This window comes from Colletes latitarsis, chromosome 10, assembly GCF_051014445.1.
Source record: "Colletes latitarsis isolate SP2378_abdomen chromosome 10, iyColLati1, whole genome shotgun sequence".
In the NCBI taxonomy this organism is placed as follows: domain Eukaryota; kingdom Metazoa; phylum Arthropoda; class Insecta; order Hymenoptera; family Colletidae; genus Colletes; species Colletes latitarsis.
Genome location: NC_135143.1, coordinates 31,908,804 through 31,934,028, shown reverse-complemented (window position 1 = coordinate 31,934,028; position 25,225 = coordinate 31,908,804). Strand labels below are relative to the sequence as shown.

At 46.2% G+C, this 25,225-nt stretch overlaps 1 protein-coding gene across 2 annotated transcripts; it reads left to right on the top strand.

Moving 5' to 3' along the window:
• The first annotated feature begins 209 nt into the window (after positions 1-209).
• Positions 210-24,171, top strand: LOC143346781 (disintegrin and metalloproteinase domain-containing protein 10). Of its 2 annotated transcripts, XM_076775248.1 has the most exons (18): positions 210-671; positions 3,619-4,231; positions 5,141-5,288; positions 9,271-9,389; positions 14,381-14,624; positions 14,901-15,035; positions 15,250-15,437; positions 15,689-15,829; positions 15,936-16,060; positions 16,446-16,574; positions 16,823-16,991; positions 17,323-17,492; positions 17,576-17,743; positions 17,814-17,941; positions 18,027-18,141; positions 18,220-18,354; positions 18,756-18,986; positions 19,076-24,171. In XM_076775248.1, exons 2-18 carry the CDS (start codon positions 3,988-3,990, stop codon positions 19,958-19,960), a joined length of 3,474 nt encoding a protein of 1,157 aa, XP_076631363.1. In that variant the 5' UTR covers positions 210-671; positions 3,619-3,987; the 3' UTR covers positions 19,961-24,171. The 2 variants fall into 2 exon arrangements, with proteins under 2 accessions (XP_076631363.1, XP_076631364.1); XM_076775249.1 differs by lacking the exons at positions 210-671; positions 3,619-4,231 and adding an exon at positions 4,270-4,529.
• The last annotated feature ends 1,054 nt before the right edge of the window (positions 24,172-25,225 follow it).

Sequence of the window (25,225 nt, the reverse complement as noted above, 5' to 3'; positions counted from 1 at the left end):
GTTCCGTTTGGGGAACGCACCTTCCGTTGGACCGACGCGAGGACTAAGGTTAAGTTGCACGGTGGCAGTTGGACACACGATGGTGAAAAGTGGGAGGTTGGCGTCGGTGGTGGGACTCGATGGTACATACAGCATACTCCGTGCCAGTATTGGAAAGCGTCGGTCCGCGTTGGTCGGGTACGCGACAGACGCGGGGAAGAGATCACCGAGAGACGAACAACGCGTTAGCTAGTCGATAAGAACAGAGAAAGAAGGAGAGTTCGTTAAGCGTCGGAAGTGAGGGGGCGGAGGTGCAGCACAGCTGGGTCGAAGGCGAGAGTAGTGGGAGAAGTCGTTGTCCTCGGAGTGTTGGTTCGCGCGAGACACGAGTGCTCTCGTCAGTGCGATGCGGAACGCGTCTCTGTCGTGTCGGTTTTCGATAGTTGCGTATCGCGTGTGGTCTCTTTTTCTCTCTCTGTCTCGGCCCGTCCGTCCGCCCGCTATCAATTTCTTCTTTGGGAGGGAACACGGTGTGCGACGATATTGTGAATAGTTTGTGCGGTGCGACAGAAATGCGGTACAACGACCGCACGAATGAGTAATCGACCGAGAACCGGTCGGAAGGACGAGAATCCCGGCGGAAAGGACGCCAGCCCGTGGCAGGATCGAGCCGCTGTGCATAGGTACTATAGGTAGGTGTCGGATAGTATGCCAGAGCCAGCGAGCACGCGCAATATTCTACCTGGAAATTTCTCTCCTTTTTCCTACGTCTCGTTTCTATTCGTCAATGTTTGCGCGACCAAACACCAACTTACTCACTTGTCTTTTTTTTCGTCGTGCGCGTTGCTTCTACGTCCCTATTCTATATACATTCTCCCGCACGTATGTACTGTATACCTGTCCAAGGGAATGGTAAGTCGTCCGAGAACGATGCCAGATTTCTCTCTCTCTCTTTCTCCCTCTCTCTCCCTCTCTCTCTCTCTCTGTCCTCTCTCCGGGCAATCGTCGAGTCACCTTAGGGTGCGTTTTCACCGATGCATCATTCAGTGAGTCGCTCAACACGCTCGAAACGCTTGAAAAAAGGGTCGATTTACCGGACGCCTACGCCTTTCTTCTGCTCGCTCTTCGAAACAACATGAAGGGAACTTGCGCGCTATTCTATCGTATACGTTTAAACGCGAACAAATACATACGCGTTTTCGCGTTGCGTACATATTTGGTATGGAGCGGATACGAGATAAAGTTGTTCCATAATCGAGAGAAAAATGACCATTTTCTACGGATCGAAGAAATCGTAATATCGAAGCGAATACTTATTAGCGAGAGTCGTTAAATCGAATAAGGTTTGGCCGAATTTCCAACGAGCATGTTCGTAGAGGTTAACTTGGTGTGTTTGGCGCACCGAACCGAAGGGACATGCATTCCGCGCAAATGGGTCCTTTTGTTTTCTGCGACTCGTCGGTGTAAATCGCAGATAAAAAATGTGTCGTGTTGCCGATGTTTAAACGCATCCTTGGTATTGGAAACATCGTGCCCCTCGAGATTCGGGTAAACGCGTCACGCGACGCATCGCACTGCACGAAATATTGTTTGGTAAATACATACGAACACCTAGTTGGGTATTTAGGTGACTGAACATACTGTATATGTATGCATAGAGCGCGCGATGGGAGATTTAAACGTCGCGTAAAACACGCCCGTGCGGCAACGGGACCAACGACCAAAGTGGCTTCCCCGGACGTTGACTTTTCGAGAGAACACGCGCGATTATACTTGCGTTGGTTGTTACGTTTTTTCGATACATGTTTGCTGGTAAAAGGTTCGTCGAGCAAAAGAAATTTGGGAAAGAGGCGAAGAGGGCGGCCGAGTGAAACGGATCGCGGTGGTTATCTGTTGCTGGAAATTGTACAAGTTGGAGCGAGAGTTTAATTGTCGTTTAACGGGAAAAGCGAACGTTAAACGCCGATACCGGATATCGAGTTGCCGCGTACAACGAACGTTGCATAAGGATGCTTATCCGCGTGAAAGTTTGAATAAAATAAATGGAAAAGTTGCTTTCAGGCTCGAAAGTCTGTATTATTCTCCGATCGACGGTGATTACCATGGTAAGATTTGCTTACGGAATACCGTTGTAACGTCTCGTTAATATCTTACATCGGTATCGAATAACAAAGCGATATACTTTAATTTACCTTTGGTCGGATTTTAATAAGTAGGGATGTTAAATACCGAATACTAAAATTGCAATGCAACGTTAACGCGTTAATTGTTTCTAGTTGTAAACGACGGATGAAGAATTAATTAGTACGCGTGTTAAAGGTTTCGATCAAGTCTGGCAACGTGTTTGGCAGCGTGGCTGGTTAATTTGGCGTTAGCCATCGTTTTTTGCCATTTATTATAGTAATCGGATAATTGATCGGTTTGGAAGTTCAAGTCGGCGTGATCGCGAGTGTGCCCGCCGCGTTGCGTCGCGTCGCGTCGCGTCGCGTCGCGTCGGTGTCCGATGAACTCGGAGGACATTACGCAAAACGTGTTTCGCTGGTGCGTTAAGGGGTAACGGTTCAATGAGGCGCGCTCGATGGAAAAGACGAGCTCAACTCGCGATTATCTACGCCGACGTTGCTTCAGCCATCGCGTTTTCCGTGCTTTCTGTGGTTTTCTCTTGTTTCGTGGCGGTGGAGGTCTTCGTGTACCGATTCTATACCAACTGGAAGGTGCTCGTCTCCCTCTGACCAATCGGAACGCACCTTAACGCCAATCGGTACATACTGATCGTATACGAACGCGCGTCGCGTATTAAATATTCGATCGTGTTGGTCGTTTGATCGTTGCTTACCACGGAGGTTTGGTATCGCCAAACACTGTACAGAGAACGGAACAAGAGGACAGAAAGGCGGATTCGTACGCGGGACGATTAGAATTTTACAAAATGCCGCTGAAAACGTCGTTGGCTCCGAGCCTCCCCGCGCGAGTTTTAAACTTTTTGCTCGAACGAACTCGATTCGTTTTCCCGCCGCAAAAATATTGCAAACGCCGAATAGACAGGCGTTAGATACAGTTGGCGCGCGTGGAATCATACCGAATAAAAAGCGAATCTTTGTAAATATTACGCGGAGCGATCGCACGGTAGGCTGAGTTTCAACGATCAGCAGCGATACGCGAAGAAACTGAAAACAGATTCGCGAATTAAACGGTGATCTAGTTTTTATGCAGATCCCGTTGCCTTTTCGATTACTACTTTTCGACCTAATCGTACCTCGAGAATCGCGTTTAACGCATCGCGACGTACAACCGATTTTCCAAAATTAAATCATTTGAAACACGTTCGTGTCGTTGATTCGTTTAAAGATTATCGATAAAATTTTCCAATATTTCCCATTGATTCGCGGATCGTTTATCGATGTTTATTCGTAATTAAGGTGTTAGTTTTGGTTAGACGTTAGACAACCTGGATATACGTACAGTTTTTCCATAGCTTGTACGAAACTTGTATACCACGATCAACCGGAAACATTTCGCGCAAAATGATCGACGCGACGGTGCGGTAATCGTAACTAAACTCTGGCAAAGTAAAAAGATTGGAGCAACGCGCGTCCAACGAAAAAGGTGAAATTTTCTCCGTTAATTGTCTGTTATTAGTTTCAGGAGGTAGAAAATCGATCGGCGGCGAAGGAGAAGAAAGAAGCGGATAGGACCGGAGGAAGAAAAAAAGAGAAAAAGGAAAAGGAAAAAAAAATAGCGAAAGCGAGGTAGGGTCGACAGGTTGAGCAGATTATCGAGAAGAAAAATAGAAAGAGAAGTTAGCGGAATATCGCGTCTCGTTGGAGGAGGATAAGACAGGCGTAAAGAGAAGAGCGGCAGAGAGAGAGAGAAGGGGGGGGGGGAAAGAGCGTAGAAGCGAGAAACAGTGATGAATCTGACGGGTGACTCTGAGAGCGCGGTGGTCGGCTGTTCGAGGAAAGGCAGATAGCGGTATTAGTTGTTGCTGGGCCGGAGAACGTCGAGCCGATGCTTGCTACGGCCCTGGCCATCGACGGAGAAGGGGCAGACGACGAAGAGGAGGAGGAGGAAGAGGAGGAGGAGGCGGACGGGGCTAATAGAGGGCACAGAAGGGCCCAGAGGGGTGCAATGTACCCCTCGACGTCCAAGGGAGATTATCCGTTCGGAAGAGCCCTGATTTTGTTCGTGGTGCTCGGTTGCCTTTTCACCGTTGCCGATGCTTCGCCTCTGAATTCCCTGCCACCGCATACAGGTCAGTCAGCCTCGATTTCATACATTTCACCGAAAGCACTTTCGATCGCTCGGTTAATAATTAACATACTTTGAGAGAAGAGGGGTTTTCTTTGGGAACAAATCGCAGCCGAATAGCTCGATAACGTTACGCGCCTCGGGCTACCTAACATCCAACTAAGGACACCGTAACCGTGACGTCGTTGCATATCGGGCAACCACGATACCGATTCTCGATACAAAGTGTCCGTTCGTGGGGATGCGGTCGCATGCTCGCGATGCAACCTTGCCGCGGGACAACGCATCGATAACGACTCGAGGTAATCAGATTATTGGACGGTGTTGCGTAACCAACCCCGACGATATGCCACGAGGTGCCGTTTTAATTCTCCTATCGGTGCATCGAGTCGTCTTCCGCGTCCCCTTTTCCTTCTCGATCGGTACTTGTCGAAAACAATGGAATCCCGATATACTTTAATTACAAGTACGCGACGATAGACACACGCTCTCTTTCTCTATTTGCTCGTCGATCACGAGGCGATTTAACTTTCTAATTAGTCCTTGCAACGAAAAATTATTGTTACGATCGGCCTTCCTTCCGGAAAATTGCAATCTACTTGCGATCGTTGGACTCGCGTTGCCTACTCGATGGCGACGGAGTTGAGTCTGGCTGCTATAGGGGGTCTCCTCTTGCATTCCTCTCCGGCGAGAGCGACATAAAGCGGTAGCGATCTCTTTGTCTCGTTCCGATACATGCTGTAAATCGAGAAATAATTATATCGCGTCACGGGCCATTCGATGCGGGTTTTGCTCGGTCTGCCGGGGCCAGCTGATAAGTAATACGCTAGACGCTAAGATCCTTGGGTCTTTTCAGCGTTTGTCCGTTAATGAAACGATACGTGTTATAGATCGTACTGGAACGATGTTTCAGGTATCACTCATGGCTCGTACATCGGGTATTACGAGATGGCCTCTTACGATACCGCGGCCTTGAGACAACATCGTAACCGGATGCGTCGCGATCTCAGCAACGTCGTCGACGATCAACCTCTGCTGCTGCACCTGAAAACGCTCGACAAGTGAGTACGCCCGAGCAAAAGTTTTGCTTTTCCTCGGAGAAATCGCACAACGAACCAAATCGGCCACATTAAACGATCGTTTGACGAATCGTCGAGCAAACTACTCATCGAGGACTCTCTTTCTTTCAGTATACTCGTTCCTGTCCATATTTCATTGCACAGAAAATCCAGTACATACGTGGTACCCTGAATCTTGAGATAGAGCGGCGGGCCCGTCAGTGATTACGAATGATCACCATTCGCATTTCGGATAACCCCGATAAATGTCCTTAGATCGTAAGACGCGCCGTGATTCTCGATTCTCACGCCTCCATCGTTTTACGGAAAATCTCTTCTTTATCGTTTCGTCGAGTAGGTGAATTGGAAAAGAAGAGAAGAAACGGGAGGAGGATTGGTCGCGCGTTACAAATACCGAATCCATGGTTTTGGATGTTTGGTAGGTTGTCGATTACGGCGGTGTATCAGAGTTGCCGTAATCGTATCGGTAGTATTGTCCGGTTAGGTCAATAGGCCTAGATCCAATTAAGGTCAAGTTCGTGTAGAATCCGCACGTTGTGTGTGTGTGTACGTGTCTGTTGCAGGCGCAAAGGGGCGTGAATGCGCGAGTAGATTAACGGAGTTACACAGGATACTTGGCGCTATATCAAGCTGGGAAACAAAGCTTTCCTGACATTTGAAACCGATATACCGTCGAGATAATACAATTCTCTCCGTTTTCACAAAATTCCCTTATATGTATTTGCCTCTCGGAATTTACCCTTAAATGAAATTTATTGCGCGGAATCGCAGACAATATCAATTTTCGGCACAACGCCGCGATGCGTCGTCCGTGCGCCACCGCGAAACGCGTTATTCGCTGTCTTTCCTTTCCTTTTCCAACAGAATAACCAACGTATCGGAATCCAAATATCGTTTAATTATCCATTTTATTTTTCATCAAACCGTCAAACCTTTTAGACGCTATCGCCTGTTCTTGGATAGTTTAGAACCAATTGTTAAATGTTAGACATTGTAATCGACTACTGGACTGAATATGCTATGCCCGGGGACGTTTAACGAGCCGAGAAAAAAAGGGAATTGCGATAGGCGGTGGAATAGAGGAACGCCTGTGTATTCGGCACGATGCGTCGCGTTTCAATTTCCTATAATTCGCGTGCCGGAAATTCGTCGTCGCGTACGGGGAAACCCTGGACCTGAGCTCCGCGCAGTCGCCTAACGCCGTGACAATTTACTCGCCTTCCTTCGCTACCGCGAATTCCTCCATTCCTGAACCTCTTCGATCCTCGACTCCGTCTTTGCCGCGCCGAGGGCGTTACCGCTCACGTTCCTCTCTTTATGGAAATCGGTCGAATTCACGGCAACCAATAAAATGTAAAGCAGCACTCGGCCGGTCGCCGTCGCACCGATACGACGCTCGCTCTTTGCTTCTTCATCCTCGACCGTTTCTCCTCTCTCTTTTCTCTTTCTAGCTTGGCCCTTTTTCTCTCTCCCTTTCCCTTTCCCTTTCCCTTTCCCTTTTCCTTTTCCTTTCCCTTTCCCGTTCCTGTTTCCGATCCTGATCCCGATCCCGTTTTCGATTGGTGTTTTGCAGCGCGCTGCACCTGCGCCACCAACTACAAAACATAATGGTCAACGGAGAGAAAAGTGCCACCGTGTCTGGTCATCTATTTTATATTGTTCCGTGCGATATGTCTTTTCCGTACCAGCTGAAAAATAAATATTTATCAGGAGGTTTCCCGTCGCACGGAAAATATGTATAACGCGTATGTATCTCGATTTTATCAAAGTTCTATACTTGGGGGTATAGGACGGCAACGATCACCGATTTCGCGTCAAGGTAGATAACGTCGAAAACTCGACGAGTAAAATCAATCCCGAAGAAAATTTTCATCGGATTTTCTTCGCTTTCGAATCTAATCAATGCCCGGTCTTCTTTGTCTTTTCATTCGCGTTTCTCTCCGCTTTTATAACCGATTCGTTCAAAATTAGCAATCTTTTTAATCCGTCGAGCCGATCCAACAACCCCCCCGTAACTCGTGCCGTAGGAACAATTACAATTTATCGGTGCGTTTCCTCGGTTTATAGCACGCTTCCGGTCACCACCGGACTTCCTTTCTCGAGGAACAGGGTCCTGTTTCGATATTTCCTTCATAGTGTTTATCGTCCGTACGTGGCCAGTCAACGGCGCGTATCGGACAATCATTTTTCTCGACCGTCCGCGCGTTTAGTTACGTACGTTAATAATCGCGTTTTCTTCGCTACGTTCCTAACTGGTTTTCCCTTGGAATTTTTTCCCATTTTTACAGCGCATCCGAACGCGTCGTAATAGCAGCGAGCGAGGCCACGCTATTAACAATCGATTTTCATCGAGCTTGTGTAATTCGAGTACCGATCTATATAGCTATGGAAATGTCAGAAAGTAAAAAACCGGCTCGTCGATAAATATTAAACGATCTCCGGAGGTTGCTTTCGTTGGACGCCTTTCGGCTCCGGCTTGCAATCGGTTATGATCGTCTATTCTATGGGGTCGCGTCGCGAGTTACAGGAAAAACAGCCAACGGTTCTGAAATAGTGTCTTGCTAGTTTTCAACCGGATTAATTTTAAGGAACAAGGAACGAGCGTTTTCGCGAAGCAACGAGAAAACTAGCCCCACCACCGTAATTGTCTCGTAAAACCACGATCTATCGAATAATAAGAATAATTGGATCAGATGCGCCGAGAGAGCGGTACAAGGTAGAAGCGACTAATTGCTGTTTTTCCGTCGATGGTTTGCGCGATCTCGACCCCGTTGTTCGCTTCTCGTTTCTTCGCGGTAATGCGTCGTATTCGATTCTTTCCGCGAAACAAAGGATCCAGAGACGACAACGACGACCGTTTCGCGGACAGCCGATCGCTTTCATTCTCCGTACAACATTGGCCAAGAACTTTACACCTGATTATCGATTTTACTCTTTCGGCGATTCGAACGAAAATCTATTTGGTTGTTCGTTCCTCGAACAGGAACAGCTTAGAGATTCGTCCCACGGCTCGACGAAGCTAGAATATTTTGTTCACGGTTCGAATAATCCTCGTAATCTGGCTACCGCGAATTTAATTAAACCTAATCCATTTACTCTCGAATCCGGGATTATACGGTGCTCGGTTCGGCCGATCCGCGTTTCAATGTCACGCCACGGATCGTGGACCGCGGACGCAAACGCGAACACGGACGCGGACGTTCGAATCCTTTCACGTTTCTAAATTTAATTGCCGACGTTCGAACGACGTTGATCCGCCGCTAACGTTGTCGTTTGCTTGGTTTCGTCCTTCGACTTAACGAAGCCTTCGACTCTACGTCACGCTGTGCTGACTTTCGAGAAAACACCTAATCGCCACGAGAACTTATCGTTCGTCTGCGTGATCGCCGAGAAATTGCTGAATCATCAACAACAATGCGTTCCTTTTAACGCGTCATTTTTTCATTTCTTCATCCATTACCCCCTACACTATCGATGATGTTTCTTTTGCGATTATATTATCCTTCTCTCGCGAATTTGTCGAGAAACCGATAACAGCGGTCACGATCACGTTCGTGCATAAAACGTTGATTCCATTCCGATCGGAGAGGATCAAATACGGCATTTGCATAAACGGTGAAATTTTCTGATAAAGACCGAACAGAGAAACGAAACTTATCTTTCGCGATAGGAGGATTCAGATTGTCTCAGAATCAGATTGTCAACTGATCGCCATCCATGAGAAGAGGAGGCTAAAATGATCTCTGAATTTTCAGGTTGGTCTGACAGTCAGATTGGGCCAGGTCTGGTCGTATACCTCGTCTGTGTTACTACTATTTACCCTTCCCCTCTGTTCTATCGTCCAATTATCGACGTTTGCGTTCATGGCAACGCAAAGAAATTACCATTTCTTTGATCGAATCGAACAATTTTTCCCCAAAACGTAAAATCGCGTCTTTTTTGACAAGCTGTATTGTTGTTTCAGACAGTGGACGTTACGTCTGATTCGAGACATGGGATTGTTTAGCAAAGACGCGACGTTCGAGAACACCGATGGACCGATCCTCTTCGACGCGTCGCACACATACGTGGGCACCGTGTTGGGTGAGTTGTTTGATTACGCGTCTCCCGTCCTAACACGAGAACCGTTCATCTATAGAAATTAATCGACTCGGTCTTGGGGAAAACTCGTTGCTCGCATCTTTCTAAATATGATTTCGATTCGATAATTTTCTGTCGATAAGAAATGCGTTTCAGAAAATGAAGGATTTTGTTCGAGACGCACGGTTTATTTCTAGAAGCGAAAATTGGGGGATCAAATGTTAAAACTGGACCCTTTACTTTTAATATGTATGTACATATCGTATAAAGGAACGCGCGATAGATTGCAAAGCCGCGTACAAACACACGACCGCGTTGATATTCCTTTGAAAGGATCCTGGTTTCGAACGGTCGCATTTTCCAACACCCGATCTAGCCAGAGTGAATTTTCGAGTTTCGTCTCAAGGAGCGCTCGCGATTCGAAACGACGTGACGCGAGGCGACGTATTTTCATAGATTGCGCGAAATAGCCGTGTCGGTGAGCCACGACTGGCCACTGAAAGTAAATGGAATCCGAAAGGAACGACGAATAAGACGCGTGTACCGTATTCGTGTCGTTGCCGCGTTCGCCGACGTCGCGTATCCAACCTAACCCAGGAATCTCATTTCGAGCCTCATCTTTGCAGACGCGATCGTTTGGAAGCGCGCCAAACACCTCATCGAAGGTGTACGAGCAAAAGGTCTCGACCAAGGTACCTTGAACGATCGACGCGTCTGATGTATGTATGTATGTATGTAGCTATACGTAGCAACCGAGACTCTTTACCTAGCCAGTCGGTCGTTGCTTGTTTTTCGATCGACGAGATGTTTTCTCGGACCGAGAAGCAACAGCGTCGACTAACACTGACGTTTCTTTTCTACACTGATGCTTCTAAAGAACCGTTTTACGGAGAAAATTTAAAGCATTTCTTATATAAGGGAAAAGGAACGAAGCATAGGTTAGTATTATTGGGAATAATCGATATAGAAAAGGGTGTAACGATACGCTAGGGGAACGGAAAATTTCGTTGGCTCGCCAGTGAACGACGTTACCGTGCCGCGACCAATGCCTTCTCGTATACAAGAATACGGCAATACCAAGCTATCTGGTTCCACGGGAACGTTACTGTCGCACCAGGAACCCTCGAGTAAGCAGATACGATAAGTCCGCAATAGAATTTCGTGCACCGAATCAGTTGAAACTGGTCTAACCGCAACCTCACCGGCGCTCGAAACTCGATAGCGAGCACCGCGACGTCGACGTCAACGCCACGATCGACGTTTCTCTCAGATTGCCTGGAAACGCCGTTATTGCCTTGATAACCTGGCTACGCGACGCTACGCGACGCTATGCGACACCGCACTCGTACAACAAAGTATCAGCAGTAACTTGTTGAATCGCGTTCTTAATCTCTCGTTTCTCATCGAACAAATTAATCCTTTCGCTCCCGAGCACTATTCGTAAACTCGGTTTCTCTTTAATTACTCGTTGATGATTTCGGCTATGATAATCGAGCGATGCAGCGACCGCGTACGAATCAAACACCGAGGTCGCAACCGAGTTACGGTTCCAATTCACTTCGTGTTTCCTTGGCAAGATGAGAGAAAAATGTCCAGCAGAAATCGCGCGCAAACAAAACTCGTGCGTCGATTACTTTCCACGTCTCGTTAATTGCACGACACGAGAATCGGATATTGAAGGAACAGGCAGGTAGGCGGACAAAAAGAGAAGCAACGTTACTCGTTAAAACGCGACGCGTTTCGACGATACACTCGTCGAGCGATAGAATTAATTAACGTCGAGGGGGTTGCGTCTAATTAAAAAGAATCGCGAACGAGAGCAGGGACCGTTTTGAAACGTAGTCGATGAACGCGTGAAAATTGTGCGTAACGATGATTCGAATCAATGCGCCGTCGATTGGGCGTAATTCGATTATTAATCGATGGAAAACAAGTTTGTCAGAGTCTCGCGATTTGCCGATTTCGCGTGCGAGCGAGTAGTCCGGTCCGCTAACCGTTCACCGACTAAATTGGATTTTTCCACTAACGAGCGTCAGAGCTTTTCTCCGTAAAGCGGCCGTCGGTTGTTGAAAGCTCTTGCTTTGCTCGCGCTAACTTTTATCGCGTTGCTCGCTTCTTGGACTCTTTTCTCCGTGCTGCCTACTTGTTCCGTACTCTCCGAATTATTCTTTTCTTCGATTAATTTTCTACCGTCGACGATTCATCGCGGACTCGTCCTTCGTCGAGAACACCGAATTAACCAGTATTCTCCGGTCCGATATTTCATTATTTACCCATCGAAATGGAATATTTCTTAGGTTTTTAATCGGACAAGAAAAAAGATGATTATGGATTATTCTTCGGAGAGTCTGTGGATTAATCGCTCGCAGCAGGAAAAACACATGTTCGGTTTAAAGGTGTCTGTAACGTAATAATAACACGATCGTCCGTCGCGTTTCACCAAAAAAGAAAACAGAATATCTTTGATTGGCTCTCGCAGTTTCTCTTCCGCGCGGTCTACTCGTCGTAAGTAGTATAGACCTAGCAAATGGATATTGCTCAGCTCCCGGCACCGAGCTTACAGAAGCCAAATTTCCGACCAAAGAAAACGAGAAACGACGATTATCGAAAGCTCCGGCCGCTTCTCTCGCTAAATATGTATAATATCGCATAGCGAGCTAAGGCAAAGCTCTCCCCTTCCTCGTTGATTGTTCCCGTTTATCTTTTACGTTCGCTCGGGTTCTCTTTCCGAGTCGAACCGAATTAAAAGGACTGATTTTCGCCAATTGCTTTGCTAGAGTTTGATAGTGAGATTTAGTCGCTAATGAAAACAAGCTGAAATTCGAAACGCACCGAATCAAGCAAATCATCCGCTCGCCCGCCCACCCATCCGTCCATTCAGCGAGATAACGTAACGAAAACGAATGTTTTCTCTAAGGATGTCCGTTTCCAGTAGTTATCCTTGAAACGGTTAGTTTCTCGCTTTCCTCGTCCACGACTGCGCATCCTCTGCGCACTGTCTCCGTTCTCTCGTCGATTATCCGCCATACCGCCATACCGCCATACCGCAATATCGACGAGTTGTTCGTATTCTCGTGCTTTCAACGACGAAACAAACTAAAGTCGAGTTGTTTCTCTTGGTATTCGCTTCCGAGTTGGAACGACGGAGAAAAGAAACTAAATGGAAGGTTCGATCACGGAATAATCGTGATTCGGTCCGCTTCTCGAATTTGCAAGCTATTTCTCGTTCGCAGCTACGCGAATAGAAAGTATCCAAGGACCGCGAGAGAAGCACGAACATCGGTGACCTTATCGAACCACGCGTCGATTAAACCGATCCTCGAATCGTCGTTCGTGTTTAAGCTGTTGCAGAAAATTAAAAAGTCGAGAGCCAACGAATCGACGAGACCGTTTGATTTTCTTCTAGTCTCGGCGAATTGTTCGCGTACGCCGCGCCGCTCTAGTCGACTAGTATCGTTTCGTAGTTACGTTTTCCGCCCAACAGTACGATACATATGTAGTCGAGACGGCGACGTTGGTTTTTTTCGATCCTGTCCTTTCATCCTGTCATTTACCATGGAAACGGGGATGGTATCTGTCGCGTGTAAACCGAGCAGTCCGATCATAGATGCCGTCGCATAAACTGTTTCGCGGTATACCGAAATAAAGAAACGATCAAAGTTTGCTATTCGAATCTCCATGGATGTTTCACGTTTTTGTCCCCCGTGTTTTTTCTAATTAGAAAAGTTGTACGGTAGAAATTTTGTCCGAACGTATCGCGAGACAATGGCTGCCCGCCGCGTGCTTTTCCTTTTATCTCTCCTTTCTCTCTTTCTCTCGTTGCCGAATCGTCGGCGAATCGTCGGCGAATTCGTGGCAAAATTTTCAATTCCCGCTTAAATGGTAATTTCATCCGTCCGTAATTCCGCATCAAGGAGTAGATCGTTTGAGCCGAAGAACCCTTTGTTGGATCGTTTCCTTTGTCGGAGGGTATCGATTAGCACGAGGGATGAATTTACCTCTCTCTGCGATTTCCATCGAGGGATTTAAAACACTTAATTGCAGGGAAAAGCCTTTCGATAATTCGCTCGTTCTTCGTTCCGTCGGAAGCGTGTTTCGCTCGAACGAATTTACCATCCAGCCCCCAGCTCCGCCTTTTATTCGCGTAATCGACAATTACTCGGCTAAACGGTGTTGCAAAGTTGGTTGTTGTTTGCGCGCCATGGATCGTTTAGGAAAAGAAAAATGTTAAACGAAAGGCATTCCGCCGTGGCGTGTATCTCGTTCGATTAATTACGAACGAACGCCGAGGTAATTACTTTTGGACGAAAGCGCGCCCAAACGCCAACGGGTAAAAAAAAACGGAAGAAACGAGCAATTACGGTGAATTATGTCGAGTCTGTGGGTGCACCGAACGCGCACGTGCTTCCGTTTCGACTTTCGTTTCGACTTCCGTTTTAACGCAAGTTACGATCGGAATCGCGTTAGCTTGAAAATTGCGACTTTGTACGATTCTCGAGGACTCGACCCAGTTTCTAGCTCCTCGAAGGGCCTAGTAGGTAGGTACGCGGCCCGGAAATTATCAGAATCGTCGAGACGATGTAATTCCCGAGCAAGACGCGGACATCTATGACGGAAATGGGAGAATCCTTGGTTGATCGTGGTGCGCGCGTTCCGGCCCCTTCCGTTCTTCCTACGCGTCTCCTCCTCTACCCGACAAAGACAATTTTCGATCGTTTTGACCGTCGAGTGCATGCGTAAACCAATTTAGTCGCGACAACTACCAACCGATAGTAACTAATTGTTTGCGATTAAATTTAAAATGCTCTCTGATCTTTACGAGTCTACTATACTATACGCTCTCTTTGACGAAGCGTGGAAAATATTTGTTTTTATCGATAAATTGGAATTAGAAACCTTCACTCGCGGTTATTCTTCTCCCGAGGCACTCAAAGTTAATACACGTATAACGTAAAGATTGAAAGGATAAATTTGTTGTTTGTTGGGATTCGCAGAAGACGAGAACACCCTGGTGCAGGGCATCGTGACGGAGGACGGTCTCTTCGACGGCACCGTCGTCACAGCATTCGAGGAGTATTACATCGAACCTACGAGTAGATACTTGAACATAGGCGAGGATACGTCACCGCCGTACCACAGCATAGCTTATCGTGCATCGGACGTGTTGACGCCGCAGCGTTCCTTGCCCTGCGCCAGTCATCGGTTGCATCGCGAAACCGTTGCCGGATTCCTACCCAGGTGAGTAAATCGAGTTACCAACGGTCCAACGATACCGACAAACGTTCGAATCGTTTAAGTAACGTGGTCTACGTGTCTCGCACTACGTTCATCGAGGATCTACGCTTTGAGGTTTATCGATGCGCATAAAAAAGTCATCGTTATTACCTTGGTCCACTTGTTGTCGTTTCTCACGTAAACGATCTACGATCGATTCGGATTTAAAATAATTATTTCCTTGGTATTTCGAGGCGAGCGTAAATCGCCTATTAGCCGTGAAATACTTGATGTTTTCAGGGATAAGAGCCAAGAGAACGATTCCCGGACGTTTTACGAACCGCTGCTCGGCGAAAACGTTGCTCTCTACTCGAGGGAAAACAGTGCACGAGTTTTAACTTTGAAGAAGGATAACGCCGCGGCACGTACGGAAACGTGAGTTTGTACGAAAGGAGCGAAATCAGGAAAATCGCTCAGACGGTAGCGAGCGCGAGGCATTTCGTTTCACGGAATCCGAAAAATCGCGAAACGAAAGTTCCTCGAGCGTGTAGTAGTAGTAGTAGTAGTAGTAGCCGTAGCGAAATAAGCTTTTTATCCTGAAGGGTGGAGAGGGCGTAAGAAATTTGCAACTACCGCCGTTTCGTTCCAGAACGAGCAACGGAGATCGCATCGCGAGACATTTGCACAAACGTGCCACCGTGGATCCGCGGAAAACTACCTGCATGCTCTACTTGCAAGCGGATCATCAGTTTTTCGCGCGATACGGCACGGAGGAGGCTTGCATCGAGGTGATGACGAGACACGTGCAGAGGGTCAACTCCATTTACAAGCACACCGGTACGGTTTTGTCGCGTGGATCCATTTTACCAATACGTTAGAAATATTTAGTTTTACAAGGTAAAATGTTTACGTTTCGAAAGGTGTCGCGTACGGGTCGCGTGATTTATCACGGTCCTATTGAAGCTACAGATTCCGTTACAGCCATTCGTATATGTTACGCTTTTTACCGTATTAAACGTCGTTGCGCGCGAATATTTGATCGTGTTTCGGGTTATTAAAATTGGAAACGTTGAATTGTTTGTTACTAGATTTCAATCAGGATGGAAGGCCGGACAACATCAGTTTCATGATAAAACGCGTCAAAGTTCACAGCGAGGACGCGCTCAGAGATCCAACTTATCGATTCCCGGGCAACTACGGCGTGGAAAAGTATCTGGAGCTCTTCTCTGGTAAATAAATCCCTTCGTGACTGTGTTTCGCGAACAGTCTATCGTGAAACGAGATTTCGATCCTCGAGCAATTACAAACGTCCGTCCGTTGGTTCGTTGGTTCCAGAGGAGGATTACGACGCGTTCTGCTTGGCTTACATGTTCACGTACAGGGACTTTGAGATGGGAACGTTGGGCCTCGCATGGACCGGTGATTTGAAGAACGCTGGCGGTGTTTGCGAAAAGAACGGCGCAAGTTACTTTTAATATAATACTTAAACCCTTGACCGATCCGAGACCCTCGGAGACATCCAACACCGATTCTTACATACAATATATACAATATGGTTTGTTTATTGCCTTGAAACTTTATGGTCTTCCTTGTTCCATGTACGGGCATCTTTTTTTTTTCTTTTATGCCACTCTAAGATCCAGTTAGCGGATACTAACTGGATTATAAACGATTCGATCGGTTCGTTTCTCGTACCACCGAGCGTACCTAATTTACGACGAAAGGGAAGAATCGGTATTCGAACAGGCAACGAGTCTTAAAATATGCAAAGTATTCCAACCTTCTCCGTTATCGGACGAATTAAGAACGAGAGAAACGTCTGAAACGAACGATTTAACTTTACAGCACTACCGTGGCAGTATGAAGTCGCTCAACACGGGAATAGTCACTCTACTGAATTACGGCAAGCACGTACCGCCTGCAGTTTCTCATGTCACGTTGGCCCACGAGATCGGTCATAACTTTGGTTCACCGGTAAGGTTGCCTTGAATGTATCAAACGCAGCCACGCACGCACGCACGCACGCAGACACGCACGCATACATGCACGCACGCACGCACGCACGTTATTTTTACCCTCGACGAAACGGAGACACGGCACGACACGACAGGTGTCTGCGTTTTTTCAGACACGAGTTGGACGCAAACACCTGTTCTGTCTGTTCTGTCTGTTCCGACTGTCGATACGCGAGTAACAGAAACTGGCACTTTACTTTGTTTCAGCACGATCCGGAACAATGCACGCCCGGCGGAGAGGATGGAAACTTCATTATGTTCGCTCGTGCTACCAGCGGCGACAAGCGTAACAATAATCGTTTCAGCCCCTGCAGCTTGACTGCCATAAACCCGGTTTTGAACAGCAAAGCTCGTTCGCCAAAGGGATGCTTCAGCGGTTAGTCTTTTCATCGTTATTTTTATCGGACGTATCCGTATCGGTCTCCTTTTTTAACACTCTGCTATCTCGAGCACTTGACGAATTATAGTTTTACCGGTTGTCGTCGTGCTCGAAACAAACTGTACCTACATGCGCGTAGGCATTTCGTAACGCGTCCACGCAAATTACCGAGCTTCTTTCCTCTAACTACGGATTTACAAGTTTCGTTGCGGTTCTTCCCGATCCGGAACCGGACTCCGGTTCGCGGGCCTTTAAACATCCAACTTGAATTCGATCGAACGGCGTACAGTAAAATGTAAAAAAGCATTACGATCGCGTGTGTCGACAGAGCCGCAAGTGTCGTTGTGTGGGAACGGCGTAGTCGAGGAGGACGAAGAATGCGACTGCGGATGGGAAGAAGATTGCAGGGACTCGTGTTGTTTTCCGCAACGTCGATATCCACCGGCGGGTGAGACTCCGTGTACTCTTACGCCGGGATCCGTATGCAGCCCTAGTCAAGTATGCAAAACCAATTTTCGAAAGTCACAATTTAACGACAGATTTACCGTCTCTAACCCGACGAACAAACGCATCTTTTACAGGGTCCGTGTTGCACCGGCGAGTGTAATTTACGATTCGGCGATAAATGCAGAGACGACAATGGATGCCGTGACGCGAGCTTCTGCGACGGCCGGTCACCCTACTGTCCTCCTTCTATCAACAAGCCTAACAAGACGATCTGCAATCGCGAATTCGTCTGCTTTATGGGAGTAAGTGCTCTGCAACGAATCCGTGCGTGTCACGTTTTCGAAATCTATTCCTTCTTTCGTCCTATCGCAGGAATGTACCGGTAGTATATGCCTTGCGTACGGTTTGGAATCGTGCCAGTGCAGTTCAGGGCCGAACGATACTTCGACCAAAGCCTGCGAACTCTGTTGTCGTCTTCCTGGAGAGAATCAGCCTTGCTTGTACGTTCTCAGATCCCCTCCACGTTTTCTCTATTATCACCGTGCACGGTAATTTTTATCGACGATGTTCATCTTTCACCGACAGGTCCTCCTTTGACTGGAACTCTCCGCCCTACGATATTCCAGACATGTTTTCGAAACCAGGAACACCGTGCAACGATTACAACGGATACTGCGACGTTTTACAAAAGTGTCGAGAGGTACGAGAATTATACATATAGTATCTTCGATGGGATACGGTCTTGTTGATTTTTAATCGGTGACGCGCCCGCCCGCAGGTGGATCCAAGCGGCCCGTTATTGAATTTGACCAAATTCTTGCTATCCGACGAGAGTCTTGCCATTTTTCGTCGTTGGATAATCGACCATTGGTACGCGGCTGCTCTGATCGTTTTAGCAGCGGTCTCGTTATTGGTACGTATCGCGTCCTTTGTTCTCTTACCAACATTTTCATTCTATACTATACATATTATATTTTCAAGTACAATTGATTATCTTGTCATCGAACCGATTTTTACGCTAGAAACGATCGAGGAAACGTGTAAAGAGTAAGTTCAGGGAGAGAAAAAAAATAGTAGATTCGTGTATTCGCAGCATCGATACGGGTTACCGCAGCTATTTATACCGATAAACGCTAGTTTCGTTCACGTTCTTTTACCACGTTCCTACCCTTTCCGACCATCGTAGCACGTTGATATTTTAATCGACCGTTATACTGCTAATGTCCTTTGTGCGTTGGTACCTCGAGGAATAGTATAACAGCGTGTGTCTCGCGTGATCGATATTTCACGAACGTTCTCCCGGTACTCCCGTAGGTGGCGAGCATGAGAGTACTGGGCAAGCAACCGGATCTGAAGCTCAAGTCGGTCACGATAATACACAGCTCGACGACGGAAACGGTACGTCTGCCGCCAGAAGGGACGGAGGGTGTCACGGTGCATCCACCGGCTGTACGCGCCAAGCTTCCGCTTAGCAGAAAAGTCAGGGAAAAGAGGAGACATCGGAAGCATAAAGATCCTCATGGCAACAACGATAACTCTGGCAAGGTGAGAGGAGACTAAACTGCTCGAAGAATCGAAAATAGTAACCCCTCGAGCCCCTCTTAAAATCCTCATCTCTCTAAATTTAATTTAAGGACGCGTCGAAGAAGAAGAAGAATAATAACAAGAAGAAAGCTAGTGCACAGCCGCAGGCAAAGAGGACGTCCGCGAATCCCGGCGAGGACTTTGCCAGGAAGAGGTCAGCCGAGCCAACTACCGGCGTGATTCAAGAGAACAAACGAAAAAAGACTGTCCCGGCTCGAGATAAACAAAATTCCACCAACAACGTGGTCGTAGCCGGTAACGCTGACAATGAAAAAAGGAAACGTTTCAAAAAACAACAGAAGAAAGAAGTGATCGACTATTCGGCTATTCAGGCTGAAAAAGAACCCGAGCCGAACGCTGACCCTAAGAGCAAAGTTCGTTCCTGGTTGCTGGCGTCGTCTCAGTGTCAACCGGAAGCGACAAGAACGAACGCGACGACGACCGGTCTGCCAAAGAGCAAATCCACTCCCGTGGGCTTGACGAGCGGCCAGGTCGGAAACAGGTTACCGGCACCGAGCAGACAGCTCGTCGCTGTCAGAAGGCCCGTCGAACTTAGAGAACCAAAGCCTTTGCCTGGCATCAAACCGCGAAAAGAGAGAGCAAAGTTGCAAGTAGTTTACAAACCGCCGTTCAAGTTCAGCGTCAAGCTGCGAAAGTCGGACAAGGCGGCTCAGCTGCCTGCTGCGGCTGCTGCTCAGCCGACAAACACGAATCACGTTAACGGCAGATCGAAAGTTCCGAGGACAGGCGTTTTGCTCAGGACAACCAAGAAAAAGGACAGAGTCAGAATCGGCAGAGCCAGGCAAATAGCGCCTACAGGAATAGGAAACGGTACCGGTGATTTAACCGAGCCGGTAAATTCTGATCTTCATACCGTTCCTTCCGATCTCGAGGTACTGCTATCCGAGAGCGAATTTCTATTCTCGGACACGTGACCACGGTGAGAGACAACATCCGAATCTGACTGTCGCGCGACAACCATCGTCGACGGAAACGAAAATCACCGGTGCATCGAGAAATCCCGTCCGACCAAGTCGAGATAAACCACCAGTGGGGACGTTTCACGCGCCATCCTGTGCTCTAACTAAACTATACCATATCGCGCCTAATTCTCTTAACGGAGAGACGCTCAACGCCTGCTCGATCACGAATCAAACGTTTATTCCGTCACCGAGAACCAGGCAGGCAAGCAGGCAGGCAAGCTACTCCTCCGTTTTATCCTATTTTACCCGGTATGGTTGCTGGCCATCGTTATTCTCTCTTTTAAACAAACGAACAAGTTTACGCAACCCCGAACGAGCTTCCCTCTTTTACCGAGCTGGAATTTATTTCCTTACGGGTTATAATATCTTAACGAGCAACCACACCGCCATCGCGCACGCTTCTCGCTCTTGTTCGCCTCTTCCTAAACTAATCGAAACATTGAAAAACGATGCGCAGTGGTACCGTACACACCATCGTGCTAGTTTCCCACGAGATCTAAGCCAAGTTTTCTTCTTCCAAAGAAAAGGGGCCAAATTTAACTTTTTAAAGACTATCGTGCATCCATGATTGCGCGTGTACGACGTAAAGGTAAGGTAACAGCATAGAATTGCTTGCCTCTACCATGAACAAAAATAAATAAAGTCGCGCACAAATTTCACTTTCCGTCTGCAGACTATCTTTCGATTCATTTCCAATCACGATTTCTCTACAGAGTGACATACGTTCCATAAGAGGGGACACGATGCGTGACGATTACTTCCAAATTAATAAATCGAAAGTGTCGAATAACAGTTTTTCGATAAATGTCTCAACCTCTTGGCGTTCCTTGTTTTCCATTGTTGCAAGAGGCGAATTGTAACGTGATCTATTGGCCTATTTTCGAGACACAAACGCCTAAACTTATCGTTGTATCGCGTGCCTATCAAGTATATCGTACATCGCTTTTCGAAACTTGGAAAAGGGATCTCACAGTTAGAAGAAGAGAACTTTGTTGTTTTCTTGACGATGATGGATGTGAGAGGGACAGGAAGCTCGCAGACGACTTAAATCCTCGATGAATCAATTATTCGTAATCAGGACAAGACGCGCAGAATTTCAGTACTTTGTTACGATCGCAACGATCGCGTTCGGTTCTCAAAGTAAATTTTTAGTTTCCACTTTTTTCGGAAGGTCGTTGATCAAACAACGCCTTAGCTTTGATACTTGGCCTGCGCTTGCTGTTTATCTAACATACTGTTTTCATGGTTCCTATTGCCGGCAATTCCTAATCGCAATGTAAACCTTGCCGGATTATTTGTATTTCCAGTGTGTAAGCATTGATAGTGATGACGACGACGATGACGACGACCACGGTGATGATGACGATGATGATGATGATGATGATGATAAAACTCGTTGAACTATTTATATTTTTGAGACTGTACAAATATACGAGAATCAGCGACACGTTACTAGGTTTCCGTGAATTTTAGTTCCCCCGTCGGATTATAGATCGTTAGATAGACAGAATTATCGAAACTTAATTAATTGTACCGATATAGTTTATTATTGCTGCGCGGTGCTATTAATCGATACGCTTACTGTATTAAAATGATTTTGCGTCCATGAAATATTTCCCCTTTTATCGTTGTAAGTGATTCTTGCAATTAGTGAGTTTAAGTTCCTTTCGTTCATGGGTCAGGCGAGAACTTATCTTTTTACTTTTAAAACTACATTTTTTGTGTAAAAATACTCGAGCTTTCCTTGGACTCGTACGAGAAGCTCTTCTTTCTAAAACGTTCGTCAAGTATCCCGTTCTGGGTAACGCTTACGATTTTATGCGTGATAAAGAAAGATGGAAAACATGTTCGAAATGTGCTACGGACTTGCAAGAATGATGTTTTAAAAAAAAAAGAAAACGCTTCTGTGTACCCTGTCGGTGTTAAGACCGAGCGCGATAAACGGTTTCATCGACGAAAATTTCGAAATACGCCACGAACAAAACTAACGATACATTTTTAAGAATTTACGACCATATTTGTTCACCGTCGATGAGACTCGTTACAACTTTGGACGACGGAGATGGGCAAATCTCTTTCGAAGCACTCGTAAACGTGAATACTGCCACAAAATGAACGCGTAAGAGAAAGTTGTATAGGCGTATGAAGAAATTTTAAGTACTCGGGAAACGCTCCCATTTGCTCATCTCTGAATCAACCTGTACGAATAAAAGAAAAGGATTAAAATGAAAAAATAATCCGTTGCTTGTGTGTATGCATACGCGTGCGTGTATTCGAATGGTAAGGGTACGCGATCGTATTATCGATAGGTGAATTTCCATAGATGCTCAACAATCAGGCGCAAATCGAAGTTCGATCGGATATTCGATTCGCGCGTGGCTGATATTTAATCAAACGAACCGTTGGCCCGATGCAACAGCAGCCTCGGCTCTTTCGTTTTTCTTCGCGAGTTCTTTCAGGCCCGAAAATAAACAATTCTGTAAAGAAACTCTATTATTACGCGTACAAATGTCAAAGAGAAGATAATAATTGACGTCCGGTCGAGCAAAGGGCCTGAAAGTCAACCAAGATTACCTTTGCAGAAAATTGCGTTGGTTGAGCGATGCGATTAACGAGTCGACGTAGACGAATATGTATAATGGGTTGCGTAAGGTAATGTGATTTTACTTTTAAGACCGATCTGTGTTAAATTTCAAAGTCCGAGACTTTACCGGTTCTGAGCCAGTGGTCGTGTCGATCGATCGACACCCCGAAACGTTTCCATTAGATAATTTAGTTTGCCAGAAGAACGAGCCATAGATCAGGACCGTTCGTCAAAAAGCAATTTGACGAGTCAACAAGATACACAGGTTCCATATAGCGTTAGATATAAAAAGAATAGTAGTATTAAAGTTACAGCATATCCAATTTAAAATTAACGATCTATCTAAGAGATTCGAGGGGGAACGATAAAATAATTTTTTCCACGATCTCAGGAATACTTTTTGCGAATCTGTTTTTACAGTGTTATCGTTTTCGAGCGCGCATGACGTTTCAACGGTAAACAGTACTAATTTCTCCGTTTATCATCGTTACACGATTAACGACGATGAACGTTTTAGTTCGTAAGCAATTACGGCGACTAGCCGATCACTGAGAGAACTAACATTCGTACTTGTAGTCATTCCTAACGCTCGGGTGTCCCTTGTTTCCCTACTCTAACCCCTTCTTTGTTCGTTTGATTGAAATGGCCAAGAGAACAAAATAAAAAAAAAAACAAAAAAAATAAAGAAAACAATAGGGATGATCTGCGGAACAAAGAACATCGGTCGAACATTCCCGTCCGATTTTTCATCGTTAGAACTTACCCGAGGCGAGACTGTTAATTTATCGCGTACTTATATCCTATACAAGATAGGGCTGCTGTATTTTTACACCGACTTTGTACGACAGCAACGAGAGCCTCGCCTCTCGCGCACCATACTGTATGTGCGTGTGCGTGCGTGCGTGTGTGTGTGTGGATGGGTACGTGCACCCACGCACACCAATAAATAGACGTAAAAATTGTTTACTTTGGTCCTGTGGATAATTGTGAGACACTCGAGAATTTAATACGATATTATTCTGGCTTATCATAGAGAAAGAAAGAATTTATGCGTGTACCGTGTTATCCGATTTTTGTGCTTCCCAAGTTTCAAGATCCATTTCCGAGTAACATTTGCTTTTACGATTCGCGCAGACTTCGACATCGCGTTTTCCTTTCCGCGTGACTCTGCCGTCTACCTCCTTTCGATCTACTCCGGATCGCCTCTGCGCAACCTCTTGCAAATATTCTATTCTATTCTTCGTTATAGTCTCTCTTAATTCGTTTCCGTATCGTATACCTATGTAACGGTAGAATGTTCGGCAATTATTGTTACGTTGCAGAATTTATTTGAAACACGGATGAGTCAAAATATTATACTTTTCTCGCGACGAGCAAGCTCTTTTCGCTTTTCCTGTTCCTCTAATTTTCGTCGTTCGTCGGCCAGATATCTACCGAACGCTGCATCGACTGCATCTTCTTTCGCTTTTCTTTCGTTAACAGCTTTCCGATGCCTCGCCTGTTTGCGAGGTCTAATCATCGCTTTGTTGATAATATAACAAATGCAACTAAAGTAATATACGTATACTCTGTAACTCGATACTTTTTAGTGATATTTGAATGAAAACCTAATGGAGATAAAAATCCGCGCGCGGTACACTGTTTAAATACTGCTATAGCTTTACCATATCTTGCAACAGTTGTGTCGCAATTTGCTTTTTCTTAAACGCTAGCTTTACTGCCTCGTTTGCCAATTCGTCTTCTTTCTCTGCCAGATACAACTCACGAGTAATTTCTTCGCGTTCCAGTTTCTTGTATTCTTCGTTCTTAATCTTATTCGTAATCGTTTCTATCGTGGCGTCCTTCTTTGCGCGCGTATCAATCTAAAAGAGAAAATAAATGCCGCGATGCGACGTTCGATTCCAATAAATGAATTCCTCCTTTGAACCTTTAGCTCGGCTTGTTCCTTTCGCAGAACCTCCTTTTTGGCAATCATCCGTGAAATCTGATCGTACTCCTGTCCGAGAACTTCCTTTCGTTTCTCCTTCCAGATTTGCCTAGCCTTCAGAAAGGCCTCTCTTTCGGCTTGCAACAGGAGAGCAGTGTCCTTGTTCGATTTCTCTGCTTCTAGGTCCTCTTTGCGCAACCTTTCTCCAACATCCTCCGATACTTTGCGCTCCCGGTGCTTCTCTTCCTCCTTCTCGCGCTGCATGCGCCGATTATCGATCAGCTGGTTTTCCAATTCTCTTCTGTAATTCAGTTTCTTCTCTTGTTCTTGTTTCGCGTCGAAATTATCGATGTAAGGCCATACGTTAAACAGGTTTAAATTTAACGCGTTCTGGTCTCGTTTTCTCTCCTCGATTAATCCGGCTTCCACCTTCTCCACGGACCGATTTACTAAACTCGCGTACTTTGCTTTCCTCTTTTCGATAAATTCTCCCAATTCGAAATCTGTGGAATCGTGCGCAAACGACTACATGAAAATAACATTAAGTAAAACAAAGTTACAAAGGCGCTTACGTTTACGAACCGACAATTCCTCGGCTAATCGCCGTGCACGTTCACCCTGACTAACTTTTAGGTCAAAGGCTTTTTTATCCTGTTCAACTTTTATCGCTTCCGTTGCTTCTCTGCGATCGATATGCATTTGACGT

Bases quoted from the DNA above. Each gene is read 5' to 3' on its own strand.
- LOC143346781 (XM_076775248.1), top strand. From the start codon at position 3,988: ATGCTTGCTACGGCCCTGGCCATCGACGGAGAAGGGGCAGACGACGAA. The intron at 17,744-17,813 runs GTAAGTGCTCTG...GTCCTATCGCAG, and splicing joins AATTCGTCTGCTTTATGGGA to GAATGTACCGGTAGTATATG. The intron at 18,142-18,219 runs GTACGAGAATTA...GCCCGCCCGCAG, and splicing joins TTTTACAAAAGTGTCGAGAG to GTGGATCCAAGCGGCCCGTT.